Source organism: Phyllobates terribilis, unplaced genomic scaffold, assembly GCF_046119375.1.
Source record: "Phyllobates terribilis strain yellow unplaced genomic scaffold, ASM4611937v1 Scaffold_4__5_contigs__length_816908805, whole genome shotgun sequence".
Lineage (NCBI taxonomy): Eukaryota > Metazoa > Chordata > Amphibia > Anura > Dendrobatidae > Phyllobates > Phyllobates terribilis.
The window spans coordinates 401,642,514-401,662,878 of record NW_027362764.1 but is presented as its reverse complement, the minus strand read 5'-3'; the positions used below and the strand labels follow the sequence as shown (position 1 = coordinate 401,662,878).

At 47.1% G+C, this 20,365-nt stretch overlaps 1 protein-coding gene across 8 annotated transcripts in view; it reads right to left on the bottom strand.

Annotated features, from left to right (window-relative positions):
• LOC141265436 (NFX1-type zinc finger-containing protein 1-like) overlaps positions 1-20,365 on the bottom strand; it is a 249,779-nt gene that overhangs the window by 33,920 nt on the left and 195,494 nt on the right. For all 8 annotated transcript variants that reach the window (XM_073678517.1, XM_073678513.1, XM_073678515.1 and 5 more), the window contains 2 exons: positions 15,888-16,042; positions 14,509-14,654 (listed from right to left, as the gene is read on the bottom strand). In XM_073678517.1, coding sequence (XP_073534618.1) covers positions 14,509-14,654; positions 15,888-16,042 — 301 coding nt within the window. The remainder of the gene's footprint in view (positions 1-14,508; positions 14,655-15,887; positions 16,043-20,365) is intronic.

Genomic DNA, 20,365 nt, shown 5'->3' with positions numbered 1-20,365 from the left:
CCTTTGCAAGGCCACAGGAGACAAGAAGTCTGACACATAGTCAACGCCTAGAGACGATGGTACAGGAGTATCTCCAAGCAAACATCGAAGCCATGACTGTGTCACTGGACCCTTGCATTTTTTGGGCTTCCAATCTGGATAAATGGCCGGAGCTCACCACTTACCCCTTGGAGATCTTGTCATGCCCCGCAGCCAGCTTTCTCTCTGAACGTGTGTTTAGCGCTGCTGGTGGTGTGCTGACAGATAAGCGCACGCGGCTGTCCACTGAGAATGTAGACAGACTCACGGTCATAAAGATGAACAAATCTCGGATCCGCAAGGACTGTTCTACCCCTGTGTCATCCTAGCTTGAGGATTTCGTAAAATCACCTCAGCAACCGTTTTAAGCTTTCGAATTACTAATAATTTTTAGCTGCATCTTGTCTGGAAAATAATTTTGGGCCTGTAGCAGTGTGCGGTACTCATTCTATTATGCCATCTATACTAAGTTCCACCAGCTTGCAAATTACTAACAATTTTTAGCTGCATCTTGTCTGGAAAATAATTTTGGGCCTGTAGCAGTGTGCGGTACTCATTCTATTATGCCATCTATACTAAGCTCCACCAGCTTGCAAATTACTAATAATTTTTAGCTGCATCTTGTCTGGAAAATAATTTTGGGCCTGTAGCAGTGTGCGGTACTCATTCTATTATGCCATCTATACTAAGCTCCACCAGCTTGCAAATTACTAATCATCTTTAGCTGCATCTTGTCTGGAAAATAATTTTGGGCATAGTAGCAGTGTGTGGTACTCATTCTAACCAACCGTTTTAAGCAACTCTGGGGCAATTGATGCCACTTAAGTGGTGTCAGTGCCACAAATTTTGGGAAAAAATGGAGACTCTTTCTGGCGTCCCCTTGCTTTGTTTTACGTGACGTTGCCATAGTCAATTAGAGGTGGGTTGGGTCTCCCCCCCCTTTAACCGTAAGAAAATACATACACTATGGCTTGGGGTAACACAGATGGTTGAGTCTGAAGAGCTGTTTACTCAGAGGTCTGCTCCAAAGCTTCAGTGTCTGCTAGTCAGCGTAGTAACCCAGCTGCGAAGCAAGCTGCACCGCCTGTGTATCTAATAATGATTTTAAATGCATCTAGCCTAGGCAGACTGTGGGGACCCCTAACCAAACCCAGACGCTCAGCCCCCTAACGCCCCCCTTTCATTGACAATACACTCATGTAACTCTTACAACTGGATGGGTGAGGATCGGTCACAGCTTTATTAACTGTTTATACTCATTCCATTAGAAATGCATTTTATTTCTAAAATAATTCAGCTTGTTGCAGCATGCCCTGTGTCTCCAGTCTCCACAACGGCAAGTTGGCCAACAAGTGTAACTCTCCAACATGTCCTTTCTATTTCCAGGCCACGGAGGATCCTGCTTACTCGTATGCAGGACTCCGACCCCCATCCATCACTCTTAATGCTTGTTCCTCTCCGTCCTGGAGTCCTGACAGTAATATGTCCAGTCCAATATCCATTAAGTGAACACCGTCGGGCCGTATGAGGCCTGCTTTATCTCCTTACAGTTGTCGGTGTCGTATCACTACACAGCCTCTGTCTCTTATAAATTTTGCCATCCGAATATTTATTACCTGCCTTGTCCGTTCGATGGCCGTAATGTCTCACGCACCTTGCCATACTGTTCTCGGCACAATCTCTGACCATACTAAAGTTAGTTTTGTGAAAAATTCTCTGAAGCGCTCAGTGTCTAGTTTCATTATTGCCATTAGTTATGCGCTCTTGTGATAAGCTATGTCGTTTCCCCCGGCCTGTATAACTAAGATGACCGGACCTCTTGCTTCTCTCCCTACCTTGATTACCTCCATTAGTACCTGTGGCTATTGCAGGCCTCTAATACCTCTCCAGTTCAAATATGTGTTATGAAACTCCAATTTCCTCCTGTCTGGGCGAACTTTCACCCTTCTTTCTGCACAATATATATACGAGTTCTTAATCATTGCATAGCAAAAAAACAGCAAGGAAGTGGTATTTATATGTCATGTCCTGCTATGCACCTGTTCAAGTCTGAGTTAATCAGAAATTTAAACACACATACCATGTTAAAATCGTATAGCATAGAAAATGCATATAAATGTAAATAATCAAAAAGAAAAGAAGAAAAAAGGAACATATATATAATAATAATCTATAAATGATCACTCATAATGATACATTAAATCATGTCTGATGTTTAGACCCGCTGGTACACGTGTATTTAAAGTATAAATCCACCAACTTTCTCTATTAAGGAGCTTTCTCCTATAATCATCCACCAAATCTCCACCAATTGCCACGGCCCACGGAGGGGCCTCCACAGTCAGTGAATCCTTCCTTATTTAGTATACAGTCTACCAATACTTTGGGCGTATTATCCCAGCTGCGAAGCAAGCTGCACCACCTGTGTATCTAATGAGAATTTTTAACTGCATCTAGCCTAGGCAGACTGTGGGGACCCCCAACCAAACCCAGACGCTCTGCATCTAACCCAGCCAATCATTTGATAGTATTGCTAGTAGCAGAGTCGCATGGGCTCTAAACCTTGCATAGCCTGTGCATTTTTTCAGATCGCTAAGGATGACCCAACTCGTGTTATCTGTAACATTTGTCACCAAAAGCTAAGTAGAGGCCAAAAAATACATAGTTTGAGTACTTCATGCATGAACCGTCTCATGGATATGAAGCATAAGTTACAGTGCGAAGCTCACTGTGCTACAATGCGGCCTAGCGGGACGGGACAACCACCATCTGCCCTACCTGTGTCATCCTGGGGAGAATAAAAGCTACTGCGTAGTCTTTTCCAAAAATTTGAGGGAATTACCATGGGAATGGTTTGGAAGAGGTATAAGAGTTTAGGTAGGACGTTCATTTTTAGTATACTTATTCTGCCAAACCAGGAAAAATCCTTCACCGTCCAAGAAGTAAGATCTTTATGGAGTTGTTCAATAAAGGGCCCAAAATTAAGATAAAATAGACGGGAGAGGTCTCTATGAATACGAATTCCTAAGTATTTGATACCCTGTGAGGGCCAGGCAAAGGGAAAGTTGGACTGGATGGAATCCTGTATGGATTTGGGGAGGGAGACATCGAGGGCCTCAGACTTCGCTGCATTGATTTTAAAATTTGACCATGTAACAAAGTGATCTATTTCAGCCATAACAGCAGGGATGGATATATGTGATTGAGTGATATATACTAGGACATCATCAGCAAATGCAGAGCACTTGTACTCGGTGCCTCCCACCTCAATCCAGCTAATATTGGGGTTATCGCGAATTGATGAGAGCAGGTGCTCCATCACTAGGATGTATAAGAGAGGGGACAGAGGACATCCCTGCCTTGTCCCATTGGTGATTATGAAAGGTGATGAAAATGTTCCATTTATCTTCAGCCTAGCTGACGGATTGCGATACAGGGCCATAATTTTGGCTATAAAAGGGTCCCCTAGACCCCTACCCCAAGCTTTTTAAGAGAATAATATATGGCGTGCCAGGAGACTCTATGGAATGCTTTCTCAGCATCCAACGAGAGTATCTAATTACAAATTTTTAACTGCATCTAGCCCAGGAAATACTTTGGACCTAGTAGCAGTGTCTGCTAGTCAGCAGATTATCCCACCTGTTAAGCAAGCTACACCACCTGTAGTTTGGACACTTAATTTTTTCAAAGGAAATGCTTCAGGCCCCCGGGACACTCAGTGAAGAGCATCGGGGAGGCACCCCAAGGCACAGGGGCTGGGACTGGTGGTAGGACGCCCTGCGGTGGACCGCCAAGCTTGATCCTTATAAAAGCTTTTTAACTGCAGCAGCTTTAGTGGACGCTACTGGAGCTGGAATTCCCGCGGCTGCTGGCAACAGACTTGCCCTCCAATAGATCCTTGTAAAAGGATTTAAAGTGTACTCATTCAATTTACAGAGACAATTTAAATTAAAAAGCTTAGACCTGCCTCCACCGCAGGGGGGCTCGCTCGATGGGCTGGCCGTCAGGGTCCACCGCAGCTCTGGCACAAACCCGGCGACACGGAGGTCGCACGGGCAGGAATGGACTGGCCGTGTCAGCTTCGCACTTTTTTGGTTTTAGAAGGGCATGACATGCCTATATCTGTGTCTCCCCCTCCTTTTACTCATCCACCTCTTTTCTTTTCGCATGACTATATGTACTTGTCACTTTTCCATGTGTTAGTTGTGTCTTCTGAGCAGTTTGTCAGCTTTTGGACGGTTCGACGAACAGTTCGGCGAACAGTTCGGCGAACATACGGGTGTTCGACGAACCGAACGGAACTCGAACACTACGGGGGTGGCTCAACTCTAATATTGACCCAACTCATGCAATTGTCACAAATTAGATGGTGGTACTGAAAAATGCTGAACAGCCTGTTCTACTTTGGCGCAGAAATGTTCTATATAATTAAGATCTGTGGCCTTTGAAGTTTGGGGAAGCAAGGACAACTGCATTTTTGGAAACAGTTCAAGACTATATGAGCCTTGTGGCATGGTGCATTGTTCTGCAGAAAGTGTCTTTCTGCCATTTAGTACACAGCTACATAAAAGAGTGAACTTCTCCAGCCACAATGCTTAGGTAAGCCCTACTGTTATGGGGACAGTTGCAAACAACTTTATTGATAATGGAAAGCAACCGAACCCAGGGTCCGTGATGCAGCCTGGAAGACTGCTGCCGAACACCTTCCGGGTAAGAAGGTAAAACAACCAACTAATATATCAATCCCTCCCGTGTTACTGCACACCGGGATGGGAATAGGGATTCGCACTATCTCCGTTAACTGCACGAGAGATGTGCGACAAATAATGTAACCGTAGCCCTGTTAACTGCACAGAGGCTACGCAGCAGGCGCTAGGACGTGTGTGTGATTCACGCCGGCGTATACGTGCTCCCAGCCGGCGTGCTACCGGACTGCGGAGTATCTCTCCACGTGCCTAACAGGCGGTGCCAGGAATACGGAGTCCGCAGTCTGCTCCGGGTGTATAGCGACCCCCTTGTCGGAGCCAGACTGTCAGACGAAGCTACCTGCCTCCCTCCTTCCTGTCCGAAGCTATAACAGCAAGAGAGCACGTGGAGCCCAAACAAACAAGCATCCACACAGTAACACAATCTCAGCTCAATGATCAGAGAGCGCCGCCATGTTTGTGGGCAGGCTATTTAAAGATTAAGCCCTGCCCACTGTCGCATTATTGGTGACGTCACCCGCGGCCAATCAGGCGGTGCCAGGTCACCGGATCAGCTGAACCCAAACCACCAATCACGGTCCGCCATGTCACGGGCATGCTCAGTGCAGTGCATCCTGGACTTAGGCTGTAGTAGCCCTGTACCACTCTGCAACCTATGCTTCACATTGGTAGGAACAAAGACCCAAGAGACAACTTGTACATCTCGTGCACCAGCTAGGCATTGGGACTGATGGCAATACTGAGCAGCATCTGCCCTGGCTGGACTGGAATGGGGGACCACAGAATCCACTGATGATTCTGAACTAATTTCAGATCCAGCAAACACCCAACGCCTAACATTATCTCCCCTTCTAACATCCCCCTCCACTTGACACTCATATTCCTCAATGAGCAGGGGAGCATGAATGTGGTCCACCAGTTCCCAGGAACAATCCTCAGATCCATGGCCCCTCCAGTGTACTAGGAAATATTTTTTCCCACGAACCATCTTAGATCCCATGATCGCTTGTACCTCGAGATCATCACCCCTGGTGTCTGAAGCAGGTTGGGGTTCAGAGAATTTTGTCAGGTGAACCGGCTTAAGGAGTGACACATGAAAAGTGTTGTGAATCTTCATGTGTCGTGGTAACTGTAAACGGTACACTACGGGCTTTATTTGGGCCAAAATTTTGAAAGGACCAATAAAATGGGGGGCAAACTTAGCAGACTCCCCGCGGACTCTGATATTGCGAGCCACGAGCCACACCCTGTCGCCCGGAGAGAATACGGGGGCTGGACAGCGATGAGTGTCAGCCGACTCTCTCATCCGATTCTTGGAGGCCAATATAGCATCCTCGGTATTGTCCCAAACCTCCCGCACATCCAGAGCCCGATCTCTGACCCCAGGTTCCACAGAGGAAACTGGCATAGGAACCGGGACTCGCGGATGTTGCCCATTATTTAGAAGAAACGGAGTCTGACCTGTGGAATCCGCCACTGCGTTGTTTACAGCAAACTCTGCCCAAGGAAGCAATATTGGCCAATCATTATGGTTGGCCGAAACGAAATGGCGCAAGTATGTCACAAGCATCTGGTTAGTGCGTTCCACCAGACCATTGGTCTCCGGGTGATAGGCAGTAGAAAGATTCAGTTCAATGCTAAGCAAATTACACAATTATTTCCAGAACCGGGAGGAAAACTGTGGACCCCGGTCACAGACAATACTATCAGGCATTCCTGGAGACGGAAAACGTGACGAATGAACAGTGATGCCAGAACCCGGGAGGAAGGAACCCTAGGAAGAGGAACCAGGTGAACCAGCTTAGAAAAATGGTCAGAAACCACCCAAATTGTCGTGTTTCCCCAGGACTTAGGTAACTCGACAATGAAATCCTTCCCAACCAACTCCCAAGGTCTATCCGCCACGGGTAATGGATGAAGAAGACCAGCTGGCCTCTGACGGGACGATTTATTTCTTGCACAGGAGACACACGCTTGAACATATTCCTTAATGTCCTGGGGTAACCGAGGCCACCAATACGATCATTTTGTAAATTAGGAGGAACGAACGTCCTCCTGGGGAGAACCTGGTTTAGGGACACTGGAGCCACCGTCCGCACACTGGGAACGATAAGCCTGGGCTCGTCATCGTCCTCAGCCGTATCCATGGACCAGGACAAAGCGTCCGCCCGAGGGTTCTTTTCCCCTTTTAAAAAGTGAATGGAAAAATTTAATCGGGAAAAGAAAAGAGACCACCTGGCCTGCCTCGGGTTAAAACTTTGCGCAGTCTGTATGTACGAGAGATTTTTATGATCGGAATATACCACGAAAGGATGTTTAGCTCCCTCCAAGAGGTACCTCCACTCCGAAAAAGCCATCTTAATAGCAAGTAATTCTTTGTCCCCAATCATATAATTCCTCTCTGCTGGAGAGAAGGTCTTGGAGAAGAAAAAACATGGTCTTGTCCGACCCTGTTCATTCTTTTGAGAGAGAACCGCTCCTGCTCCGACAGAGGAAGTGTCGACCTCCAGGAAGAATGGCTTGTCCACATCCGGGCAACGGAGAATGGGAGCTCTAGAAAAATAGGATTTAATCTCCTGGAACGCCTCGGATGTCTCCTTAGACCAATTCTTGGGATTGGCACCCTCCTGGTTAAAGCGGCCAAAGGAGCCACCAGTGTGGAAAAATGTTGTATGAACTGCCGGTAGTAGTTGATAAAGCCCATGAAGCGTTGTACCACTTTAAGGGAATGGGGCTCCTGCCAGTTCTGTACCGCCACTAATTTTTGTGGGTCCATGGCCAATCCCTTAATGGATATGATGTAGCCCAGGAACGGTAGAGACTCTCGTTCGAACTGGCATTTCTCCAGCTTACAATACAGAGAATTTGCATGCAAGCGTTCAAAAACTCTGCAAACATCCTCTCTGTGTGTGGAGAGGTCCGGGGAAAAAATAAGGATATCATCAAGATAGACTACCACGGATGATAGCAGCAAATCTCGAAAGATATCATTGACAAAATCCTGGAAAACAGCAGGGGCATTGCATAACCCGAAAGGCATGACGAGATACTCGTAATGACCATCACGAGTGTTAAAAGCTGTTTTACACTCGTCACCTTCACGGATTCGCACAAGATTATATGCCCCTCGCAGGTCCAATTTAGTGAAGATGTTAGCCCCTCGCAACCTGTCAAACAGTTCAGAAATAAGGGGCAGAGAGTATTTATTTTTGATGGTGGTGATGTCATTTAATCCTCTGTAATCAATGCAGGGACGTAAATCACCCTCTTTCTTCTGGACGAAGAAAAACCCCGCTCCAGCAGGAGACCGATTTTCTGATAAACCCCCAGGCCAGGTTCTCTTTGATATAATCAGACATGGCCTGGGTCTCGGGGACTGACAGGGGATAAACCCTACCGCGAGGAGGCTCCGTGCCGGGGACCAAATCAATAGGACGGTCGGTGGAAAGGTAAAGTCTCTGCAGCCTTTTTGGAAAAGACATCCACAAAACTCTGATATTGCACAGGAAGAGCGGACAAGTCGGTAGAAGGCTCTTAAATTACCCTCCGGGCGGCCGTAACCATACACTGAGAAACACAATTCTCACCCCAGGAAGAAATTCTCCCCGTATTCCAGTCAATGTGTGGCGTGTGACAACGTAGCCATGGAAGACCCAATAGAACCTCATCTAATCCACCGGAAATAATAAGGAAGGAGATAACCTCCCGGTGACCCTGAGGAAACGACATGGTGAGGGGAATCGACTGGTGAGTGATTTGCGTGTCCAGCAGTGAACCGTTGACCACCCTAATGTTCATTGGTTTTGGCAGTAACTCCATAGGAATGGCGTGCTTCTGGGCAAATGTTGATGACAAAAAATTGCCATCGGCGCCAGAATCCACCCACGCCCTGGCAGTAACCGTGGTTATTCCAAAGAACAACGTCACCTCATACAATAATTTGGAGGAAGAAGCCCCAGAATCTAACACACCTCCTCCAACGGTGGTTAGACACCTTCGTTTCCGGACCGCTTGGAACCCTTATTAATGGGGTACTCCAAGAGATGTGCAGGTCAGAAACGAGGGGACTTAGACTTAGTCCGGGATATATCCATAGCCTCAGACTCTGGGTAGGGAGCCGCGGGTTTGGAGATAGGTCTAGAGAATGAAGGTGCCAACCGAAACCGAGGTCCGGAGACCTCCAGCTCTAACTTGCGTTCTGCATGACGCATATCTATTCGGTTAGCGAGAGTGATTAACTCTTCCAGAGAGGTTGGGATCTCCTTGGCAGCTAGGGCATCTTTAATATGCCCAGCCAGACCTTTCCAGAACACCGGGATTAGCGACCGCTCAGACCAATCCAGTTCAGCCGCTAAGGTTCTGAACTGGATGGCATAGTGGCTGGCAGTGGCCGAACCCTGGACCAACGCAAGAAGCTTAAGAGCCGTATCATGCGTGACCTGAGGACCTAGGAAAACACTCTTTAGGGCTCTACGAAAGAGACCCCCATTAGCCACTACCAGGTCATTCCGCTCCCACAGAGGGGTAGCCCACTCCAAAGCCCTGTAGGAGAGCAACGAGATGACAAAACCCACTTTGGCCCTTTCGGAGGGGAACCGTGCCTCCATCATCTCTAACTGAATGGAGCACAGATTAATAAAACCTCTGCAGGATCTGCTGTCGCCATAAAATTTTTTCGGGAGAGCAAAACGGGGTAATGGAGCAATAGCAGCTGCCGCAGCATTCACCGCAGCCGTGTTAACTAGATTAGCTGCCTGTGAAGCTGCCTGGGTAGCTACTGCAGTGATATCAGCGACCGGGGCAGTTTTTTCCAGAGTCCTAAGTCTGGCCTCAAGTTCCTGTATATAGCGCTGCAGTTGCTGGTTGTCAGCCATGTTCGGCTAGACCCTGGCGCTCTGATACTGTTATGGGGATGGTTGCAAACAACTTTATTAATAATGGAAAGCAACCGAACCCGGGGTCCACGATGCAGCCTGGAAGATTGCGGCCGAACACCTTCCGGGTAAGAAGGTAAAACAACCAACTAATATATCAATCCCTCCCGTGTTACTGCACACCGGGATGGGAATAGGGATTCGCACTATCTCCGTTAACTGCACGAGAGATGTGCGACAAATAATGTAACCGTAGCCCTGTTAACTGCACAGAGGCTACGCAGCAGGCGCTAGGACGTGTGTGTGATTCACGCCGGCGTATACGTGCTCCCAGCCGGCGTGCTACCGGACTGCAGAGTATCTCTCCACGTGGCTAACAGGTGGTGCCAGGAATACGGAGTCCGCAGTCAGCTCGGGGTGTATAGCGACCCCCTTGTCGGAGCCAGACTGTCAGACGAAGCTACCTGCCTCCCTCCAGCTAAGGCTGCCTATCCCCAGCTAAACCTGCCTGTCCAAAGCTATAACAGCAAGAGAGCACGTGGAGCCCAAACAAACAAGCGTCCACACAGTAACACAATCTCAGCTCAATGATCAGAGCATGCCGCCATGTTTGTGGGCGGGCTATTTAAAGATTAAGCCCTGCTCACCGTCGCATTATTGGTGACGTCACCCGCGGCCAATCAGGCGGTGCTAGGTCACCGGATCAGCTGACACCAAACCACCAATCACGGTCCGCCATGTCACGGGCATGCTCAGTGCAGTGCATCCTGGACTTAGGCTGTAGTAGCCCTGTTCCCCTCCGCAACCTATGCTTCACATTGCTAGGAACAAAGACCAGAGAGACAACTTGTACATCTCGTCCACCAGCTAGGTGTTGGGACCGATGGTGTTGCTGAGCAGCATCTGCCCTGCCTGGACCAGAATGGGAGACCACAGAATCCACTGATGATTCTGAACCAATTTCAGATCCAGCAAACACCTAACACCTATTTTCCAAAAAGATTCATCCACAGGTGCCAGAGGATTCTGATTGTATCAGGAAAACATTCTCCACTCCCTTATTTTACTGCAGTCTAAACTGCTGACATCTGATAAGAAGGGTTAATTCATTCATGCTGCTTGTCCTAAATTCTGACCCTCACATCTATAAAAGTGCAACAGGATTCATTTGACCAGGAAATGTTTTTGCAATCTGTTTAGAAGTCTTGCCTTTCCTTTTCATATATATATTCATAGAAAATGAGAAGGAAATGGATTGAAAGGGCAGAAGAACACAGAAGATAAAACATATTTCCATTCATATATTTGCTATAACAAAGCTACTTATTGCATCTAAATGGAAGTCAGTAAATGTTCCTACTATCTCAGAAATTATAGATAAAATGTTTATTCACAATTCTTTTGAACATTCCTATGCTTTAAGAAACAACTCTCTTAAGAAATACTATTCTATATGGTCTTCCTGGAACTTATACTTTTCCCTGAATAAGAATACCTCTCCAAAAAAATAACAACATCTTCTTTTAGCCATAAAGTATATAGATCATTTATTATTTTAATATAATTAAACTGAAATCCTGTGATGCCATGACAATGATTATACTGTAGATGATCTATTGTATTTTCACCTTTCTTTATCTATTTTCCTCATTTATCCTTCCCTTTTGTTTTCCTTTTTTCCCATTGTATTCATTTCTCCCTTTCCTTCCTTTCTCTCCTGCATCCTTTCCCAGGTTCTTCTTCGAAGTTGAAAGTTTTGTTGTTAGGATGATATAACTGTTGTAATACTACTATACTGTCTTTATCATTTTTTATTTCCCCTTTCCCTTGTTTTGTAAAAAAGCCCTTAATAAAAAGTATATTATTGAAAGGGCAGAAGAAGAGTCGGACTGTGGGATCCTTTGGTGGGCAGACGGCATTGCTGGACTACTGATGCAGCAAAGGGCAGATTATAATGAGATCAATTTGGGCTGCTGTCTGGGGCCCGATGGGAAATCATACCCAAATTGCTCTCATTATGCTCTTTTTCACCAGCATTGGGTAGGGAGCATTCCTGCAGCTTTGCTTTCTCTGTGACTCGGGCAGTGCAATGACATCATTGGACCACCTGCATCATTGTAATGAATTGGGGTGTATGGGAGAGAGGACAGGTAATTGTAACAAATTGAATAGGACACAGGTCAGCAATTTGAAATGAATTGGAAGGTGGGGGTTGAGGAATAAAATGGCGAGCAGTGAGGACACAAGACAAAGACCCCAGAGCATAATAAGGGACATTAAATGCATGGGGATTAGCTTCTCTGCAAATCAAATTTCCGAGGAAAAAAAAACACTAACAGGTAACTTCGAATTTTGCCTGATCCACTCATTTCCAGTGAAGTCACATTCAAAGTAATTAAGACAAGCTGGACACAAGAGAGGGAAAACCACATGAAGGCCCAATTGCTGGTGTAGTCCATGATGATCCATGATGAAAAAGGCCACCTGAGCTGCAAAGAATAATATAATATTGTAATGTGGAGTGTGAGAAGGATAAACATTAGAAGGTTGGATATTATCAAGATGGAAATGGAAATAACATGTGGACCTAGTGAGAGTCATTAAACTGCACTGGATTGGTTTTGGGGATTTCAGCTCAGAAGACTACTTTATTTATTACTACAGCAATGAGACAAAAGTGAGAAATGATGTGCCATAGTGGCCAACAAAAGGACAACAGAATGCGTAAAAAGCCCCCAGTACATCAATGACAAGGTCATGTGCAACGACATTAGATGGGAATGTGATCATTATCTAAGGATATGCACTAACAGTAGACAAACCAGAGCAAGGCATTGAGGACTTCTATGCTCAGGTCCAAGGCGCACCAACAAGAAAGGATATAGTCTACATTATGGGCGACTTCAATGCCTAAGTTTGAGAAGGAGAGGATAGAGGAGTGGTCAATCGACATGGCCAAGGGGAGAGAAATTAAGTTGGGGACCACCTTGTGCAGTTATGTCATGAGAACAAACTTAGAACCACCAAACACCTTCTTCACCTAGTGGTCCTCTACTCCTGGACATCCAAAATTGTACATAGAAACTAGACTGACTAGATTGAGAAAGTTTGAGGTCAGTAAGATCCCTGTGCAGTTTGCAATCAAAATGAGCAACAGGTTAAATCTGCTCTTGAGGAAGAAGGGAGCCCAAATGAATCGTAGGCAGAGATCTAAGGACCTGTCACGGAAGCTGGTCAAGAACATGTGCCATACCAGAAGCCAGAATGTGGCAGCAATTACTTAACTGCAAACATCCTCCATATTGCTAATAAAAAGAGAGAGGCCAAGGCTAAGCACAAAATGAATGAGGCAAGGCGATTCAATGCTAACTTTCATAGAGAAGCCAGGAAAGACAAGAACAACTTCCCAAATGCATGAACCTCGAAGAAGCCTATAAAGATGGCCACTTCAGGAAATTATTTGCCTTTGGTGAAACAAGTGAAGAAGCCTTAATTAGCACACTAAACAATTATTAAAGACCGTGAATGGAATGAAACTAGTGGCAAGCAGAAACAAAAAAATACACACTTGGAATTACAGAATATGCCAGCACCAGCATTGACCATCATGAGAAGCATGGAGGCTAAGAGGAATGAGAACCAGACCTGAAGTGGATTTGGCACTGAAGCCCCCGTCTCACATAGCGATATCGCTAGCGATATCGCTGCTGAGTCACGGTTTTGGTGACTCACCAGCGACCTCACCAGCGATGTCGCTGTGTGTGACACTTTGCAGTGATCAGGCCCCTGCTGTGAGGTCGCTGATCGTTGCAAAGTGTCCTGGACCATTTTTTGGTCGTTGGCCTCCCGCTGGCCAGCACACATCGCTGTGTGTGACCAGCGGGACCAACGATCTGGCTGGTAACTATGGTAAACATCGGGTTACTAGGGGCACGCGCGCACTTAGTAACCCGCTGTTTACCATGGATACCACTCTGCTACTGTGCGCGGAGGCTCCCGCGCACCGTAGCAGAGTGGTATCCATGGTAAACAGCGGGTTACTAGGGGCACACGCGCACTTAGTAACCCGATGTTTACCATAGTTACCAGCCTGCTCCTGCTTGCAGCAGGCTGGTAACGGGAGCAGGACATCGTGGAACGATTCTTTCCACGATATCGCTGCTCCCCTGATCGCTGGTGAGCCTGCCTGTTTGACAGCTCACCAGCGATGTATTAGCGATGCAGCAACGATCCCTGACAGGTCGTATCGTTGTCGGGATCGCTGCTGCATCGCTTAGTGTGACGGGGCCCTGAGGCAGCTGCTAAACAACAAAGCACCTGATATTGATAGTATTCTTGCAGAGCTGCTCAAATACTTACAGTACTATGCTAGACGATCTGGAAGACCTGCACATAGTCAGAGAAGTGGAAAAGATCAATTTTCATCCCACTGCTGAAGAAAGGCAATACTAGGAAAAGTGCCAACTCAAGAACAATCGCCCTGATCCCCCACACCTAAAATGTGCTTCTAAAGATCACTCAGAAGTGCTTGGGCAACATGCTTGATAGAAAATTTTATGATAACCTGATGCAAAAGAAAACCCCACAAGGGTGGCTGTTTCTGAAATAATGACCCTGGGTAGCCTAGCACCTATGATCATGCCTTGTTTGAAGACGCTCTGATCTTGATTTTAAGACCAGAAAAATTTGGTTTATGTATACAGTTTCCATGTAGGGTAACTCTGATTTTGAAAGAGCAGATGTCTTTAATAAAGTGGCTCTTCAGTGTATAAATTGCCAAACACTGAGAAAATTCGCTTTCAGAATTTCTGGTACAGGTTCTTCAATTGCTTAAATAAACAAATAACACCATCTTGTAGTGTAGTGCTGTATCTAATACAAAATTACAGTTAATACACTTGAAAACATACTTGCTGATGGTCTCCTATTAGGATAAGGTGTTGGCATCTGCGGCTCAGCGTCGTAATAATATGTGCTTCCAAAACCTCAGCAGCCTCTTCAACAATGACAATTCTTGGTTGAACAACTTGTAGAAGTTTCCTGTATTTCGCTGCACCTATACATATTTTTTTCAAAAAGATACACATCACTTATTATTTTGGTCTGCTCTTCAAATACTACTAAGGTACACTCAGTTTTAAATTTAGAAGCTAATAAATGGCACAGATTCACTAAAATGTCTTAAAATGTTTGAAGAACATGTATCACATAGGACCACATCCACCGAATTTGCTGTTATTAGCAAACTCTTCTTGCTAACATTGATAGCCAAAGCAAACCAGGTAAAAATTGCACCCACAGAAAAAGTACCGCCACTCTAGTGCCGCTATGTAATGCACAAGAATTTTAGCAAGTACACCTATAAGACTGCTAGCCACATTTTTGTTTCCATTTGTTTTTACATGAATATGCATATTTTTTCAGGATTTTTTTTGTTCTTTATTTTGTTTTTTGTTTTTTCATTTTTACATTTTTTTTACTTTTTTACTTTGTCCTTCTATGGGCCTTTAACAATTATTTGCCGGATCACATAAATTGCAGTGCAGTACACCGGTCACTTTTACACTGCTAGAGCGTATGAACCCTGTAGCAGGGTCTCAGAGACCACAGTAGCTGGCAGACCCGGAGGTCATTACTTGCTCTCCAGCTGCTATGACTATCATAGGCTTCCCACGACCATATCACAGGGATGCTAGTGAGTTGAGGGAGGGAGACTAGTTGGGAAGTCTGGCCTCCAGCAGCTTCAAGCGCCCATTGCCAATGACTGAAAGTCTCTTCCTATACACTCATACTTGCAGTCACGTCCCCTTTTCTCCCGGCAAAGGAGAATCCTCACAGCGTGTGGTGCACATGATGTGAAGACTAACAAGTCTGCAGTCCCATAGAGTGACTGCAGAGTTTGGGTTTTAGACCGGACAACCCCTTTAAATTCCCAGGGGAGCATCGCATGGCCTATGAGTCTCCCTATGCTATGCCAACTTGGAGCACTCCACAAGGAGAAACTTTAACCCTCAGAATCTGTCACAGAAACAAGTTGAGAGATAGAAAAATCCTCTAATTAGACACAATTTATGGATACACTGGATCTACTTTTGATCCTAAATAAATATACTTCTGCATAACTTACTCTAAGGTTTATCTCTACATTACAGTACAAACAAGAAATATAAAATTCATCTTTTGAAATGATCACAAACACATACACTAAATTATATTGATGATCAGATGTATAATAAACATAAAATCGGGAGTACAGTGGGAGACTGTACAGATAGTAACTGTGAATCACCTGTTGTAGTCATTCCTATGATGTCAGCCCGTTGCAGTATAGCACAGTCTTGCTGGTTCCTTAATTCAGCCAGCCGGTTGATTAGTATCTGGTACTCATCTTCTAGTTTAAAGATCTCTGAGCGAATTGCTTTTATAACTGTCTGTCTCCACATTCTACAGGAGGAATAAAAGATGACTGATGCAATTAAACTGAAAATATAGTTAACTCTAATTAGAAATATTGTGTTTGACACTGTGGCATTTACAAATGGTCTACACAATGAATACAGGAAGCTCCTGATTACATGACAGACTAATTCTGGCCATACTCATTTAATGGCTATTGGTCGAACTATGCTTCTGTCGATTGTTTAACCATAAACAGGAGCACTCGTTTGGCTGAGCGCTCCTGTGTTCTTCATGAGAAAGCTGCCAAATGAGACGTCAATCTGCATCTCATCTCTGGGAAAACAATGTGATTGGCATTCCAAAATTAGACATACATTTTCGACATCTAACCCGACTACTAGTTGGCCGGTGCCTCAGTACACTGTCGGTTGAACCTATCAGGGGTTCAACCGACAGTAGTCTAATGTGTAAGTGGGCTTTATGGGTAGGTAGTTGACAGCAGTTTTAATTTCGAGGTTCTGTTCCTGTAGTATTAGGAAGAGAGTAATGAACTTAATTGCTGAAACGGATCTGCTACATAATGGACACTAATGGACCCCATTTATTTATAATGGGATCTATCAGATTTTAGACATGAAGCCTGTCATTTTACCAGAAAAAAATAACACAGCATTTTTCACTGTTTCAGTTAGTATGTTGAGCACCTTGACAGACACCATTATGAGTTCATGCTGCACTATTTGTTCCAGTAACAATACCATCTGCTTTTGAGACTCTACATTTGAACCTGTGACTTTTACAAACAGAGTTTTCTAGATATTACCAGAAGTGGAACCTGCTGTGTTACTGAAGCGCCCCCTGGGCCATGGGGTACCCGGTGCCGGGCCGGTAGATGCCGGGGGTTGTAGTTACTGTGGCGGTGACCCGGTCCATGACCCAGGGCGGTCAATCCAAGGGGAATTTATATGTATAGGTGTTAATGTCCGACTACGCCATCTGTGGAATGCAGCCAATGGAGACCGCCGCTGCGGAACAGTCCTCTGAAGCTGGTGGTTTTGCAGCCAGGGTGGTATAACTCCCCACAGGAAGAGTTAGCTTCAGGGCAGTGTGTGGATGATGGTGGTTGTGCAGGGTGTCAGTAATAACCACAGAGTCAGTATAGTGCAGTCCCAGGGTCTTTACTGATGACAATTAGGCAAGCCTGGATTGGGGTACTGGCTAGAAGTAAGAGTCCGGTCAGCCTGGAAGCAAACATAGAGTCCTCCTTGCCAGATGGAGTTGTAGGCCTGCCCTTCTCACTATACTCTTTGGCTTTACTGATTGTAGCTGTGTTCTAGCCCACGTCCCTGAGTGTGACGTTCTGTGCTCACCCGTATGGCTGGCAGCCCGGGCCTTGTGCATGCGTCGCTCCTCCGTGGCGGTGCTGGTCCCTCTGTGCTGCTGAGCCTCCGGGCGTCTGATGGGGCCAGGAGACCTTCAATCTCCTGCCCTATGGTATCTGCTGCCGGGCCTTCAGTGCCCCACAGCCTCGGACTCCGGTGTCCGGTCCTCTGTGTATTTCAGCTAGGACGAGCTTCCTCAGCTCCAGTCCCTAGATCCTCTCTCCTCGATGTCCTAAACTCAACTCCTGACACTAAGACTAACTAAATCAGCCCCCTGATACCAGTTGCCAAGGGGAGGGGACTCCCTTTGCTGGTCTGGAGCCAGGAAAGTGTTGCATGTTTAGTATCCCTGACTAGGGGATCCCTGCTTGCTTCCAGGCATGGCATTACCTCTTTTTAGGGAGGCAAAGCCACTGTGGCAACAGGACCCCTGGGGTGCCACATTACACCATAAAATTTCCATGTCTGAAGTGGTTTCTGTGTCGCTACTGACGCGCCCCCTGGGCCAGTGTTGTTTGGGGGATACCCGGAGCCGGATCAGATGGGGGTTGTAGTCTCCGAGTGGCGGTGACCCGGTCCGTGCCCAGGGTGTCAAGCTCAGTGTGTGGCAGTCCTTATAGATGTTACTAGATGTTCTTTTATGTCGACTATGCCACCCGTTGATTTGCGGTCACTACGGCCGCCGCTGCAGCAGGGTCCGCTGAGGCTGGTGGTGTGTGTGCAGCTCAGGTAGTATAACCCCCAATGGGAGGGGTATAGCCTCAGGGGGTCAGGTGTAGAGGATGGTGGTTGTGGAGGTGCAGTGAGGATGGTAATGAGACTCAGAGTCGGGCTGTGCAGTTCAGGGTCTTTACTTACTGCTGTTGTTCTGGTCACTCCGGCCTTGAGTGACCGCCCGAGCCGTGCTGCGTCCACCAGGTCCTGGACTCGGCCAACTCCCAAGTAATTCTGGAGCGTGATCCTGAGCTCCCTTTCTGACGTTCCTTCTCTCTGGCCTTCCCCACCAGGGATCCACCTAAGTCCGGCTCCCTCGGGCCTCTTGTTGGTAAACCCTTGTCTCTGGGTTCCCTGACCCTATTCTTGGTTTGCCTTCCGGGTGGATTTAGTGGGTGGTCGTGGCAGATCCTGCCCACGACCTCCGGTCTCTGGCTAAGGATTAGTGCCCTCCACCAGCTTGGGATCCGGTACCCTTGTGCCAACTCTTCACCCTCTGATCTAATCTTGGGTTCTTGGGAGTTCTCTCTTCTCCCCCTCTGGGTCCTTCTTTCTCCTCTCTCTCTCTGGGCCTTGGAGCTGCTCTTCTCCTCTGCTCTCTTCCTCTGACTCACTCTGCCAAAGACTGACAGACTGACTGACCTCTACAAAAGACTGACCCTGATCTAAGATGGTTCCCACCTTATATACTCCCTCTATGTGTGAGCTCAGGTGACCAGCACCCAATGAGCTCCTAGCTTTACCCAGACTGCTCCCCCTATCTGCCCCTACACTACTGGGATGTTCCACCCCCCTCCCACTCCAGCCAAGGACAGACACTGTCGTACCTGCACATTTCTCTAGTGGGAGTACCATTGGTCTGTCCCCCGGAAATGGGATGTGTGTAGTGCATGCAGCCTACTGAGCTCAGTTCCACACTCCATCCTTACCCGGGAGTGGAATACCACACCTCTGGCTTGAGGTGTAATACCCCTGTAGCAGCCGAATCCTCAGGGTGCTACATTCCCCCCCGGTAAACCACAGCACGTCCTCGGGCTGTTAAAGATAAAAACATCCAAAACATACAATTATTTTTCATAAACATCAACATATAAACATATAAAACATCATATATATCATCAGCATAAACTTTTCCATATAAAACTTTCCATAAATAACAGTCTTGTAAACACTCTTGCTCCTCCGGCCACGGTGCAACTTGTGACCGGGAAAAGCGCGACAGTCTGTTAAAGAAAATGGCTTCCTATAAAACCGGTAGGGGGCGCCTTAGGAAGCGCAACTATATACAAGGGGAGGTATGGCCGCTCTCAGTCCTCGGCCAGGTAATGGGAATAGGGACACACGGGTTAACAGTTCACTCTTGTCCCAACGGGGACATATTTAAATCAGCAACAGTTCTTGGTACCCCAACGGGCAACTTTATACAGTCTCTCTCTACCGTACTTCAACGACGGCGTCCTCCTGCTCTTTCTTGTTGGTTGGTTTCAGTTTCAGACCCGTCCGGGTCCTCTTGCTCCTCCTCACACCCCAGCTCCTCCTCCGTCAGGCGATGCACATGGAGGGCGTAGGGTCCTTTGGCACACTTGTGCCGGGTGAAGGTGACCTCGTCCCCTACATACAGGTCACGACCTCTGTGTCCCTCCGGCAGATGGCTTTCTACGTCTCTGCGGGTCACAAAGACGTCGCCGGGGGTACGATGGTCTCTAATGAAGCCCCACCCATGCTGCATGTTGAATTTTATCACAGTCCCGGTGGAAGGGGGACCATGAGCTGCACGGGGATTCCTCCTGGTCCGGCTCTTCTGCTCCGCGCTTCTTATCTGCATCTGCTGTTCCCGGACCCGCCTCTCTCTCCGCTCCCTCTCGAAGACCTCGAGCTGCTGCCGGCAGCACTCTGCACGCTCCGCTGCGGCCGCCCGAGTCTCCTGAGTGAACCCCATGAGGTCTTCTCCAGTGGGGTCCCACTCAAACTGTGCCTCCTCCAGCGGGGGCGAGGTCCTCTTTACAGGCTTCGGAGCCGGAATCAGGGGCTCGCACATGGGCCTTGCTCTCTGGAGTTCCAGCTGAATGTACTCCTGGGGCCATATGAAGGGCTGCCCATCCGGGCACGTATGCTGGGCAAATAGATTTTCACCCAGGTGCGGCACTCTAGATGTTGAGGGCGCGTTGATGGTAGCGGCGCCCGGGCTAACCAGGCCTTGCGACCAGGCCTGGGGCACCTTAAAGGCAAAGGGCACCGTAAGAACGGCGGCGCCCTGGGTTATTCGGCCCTG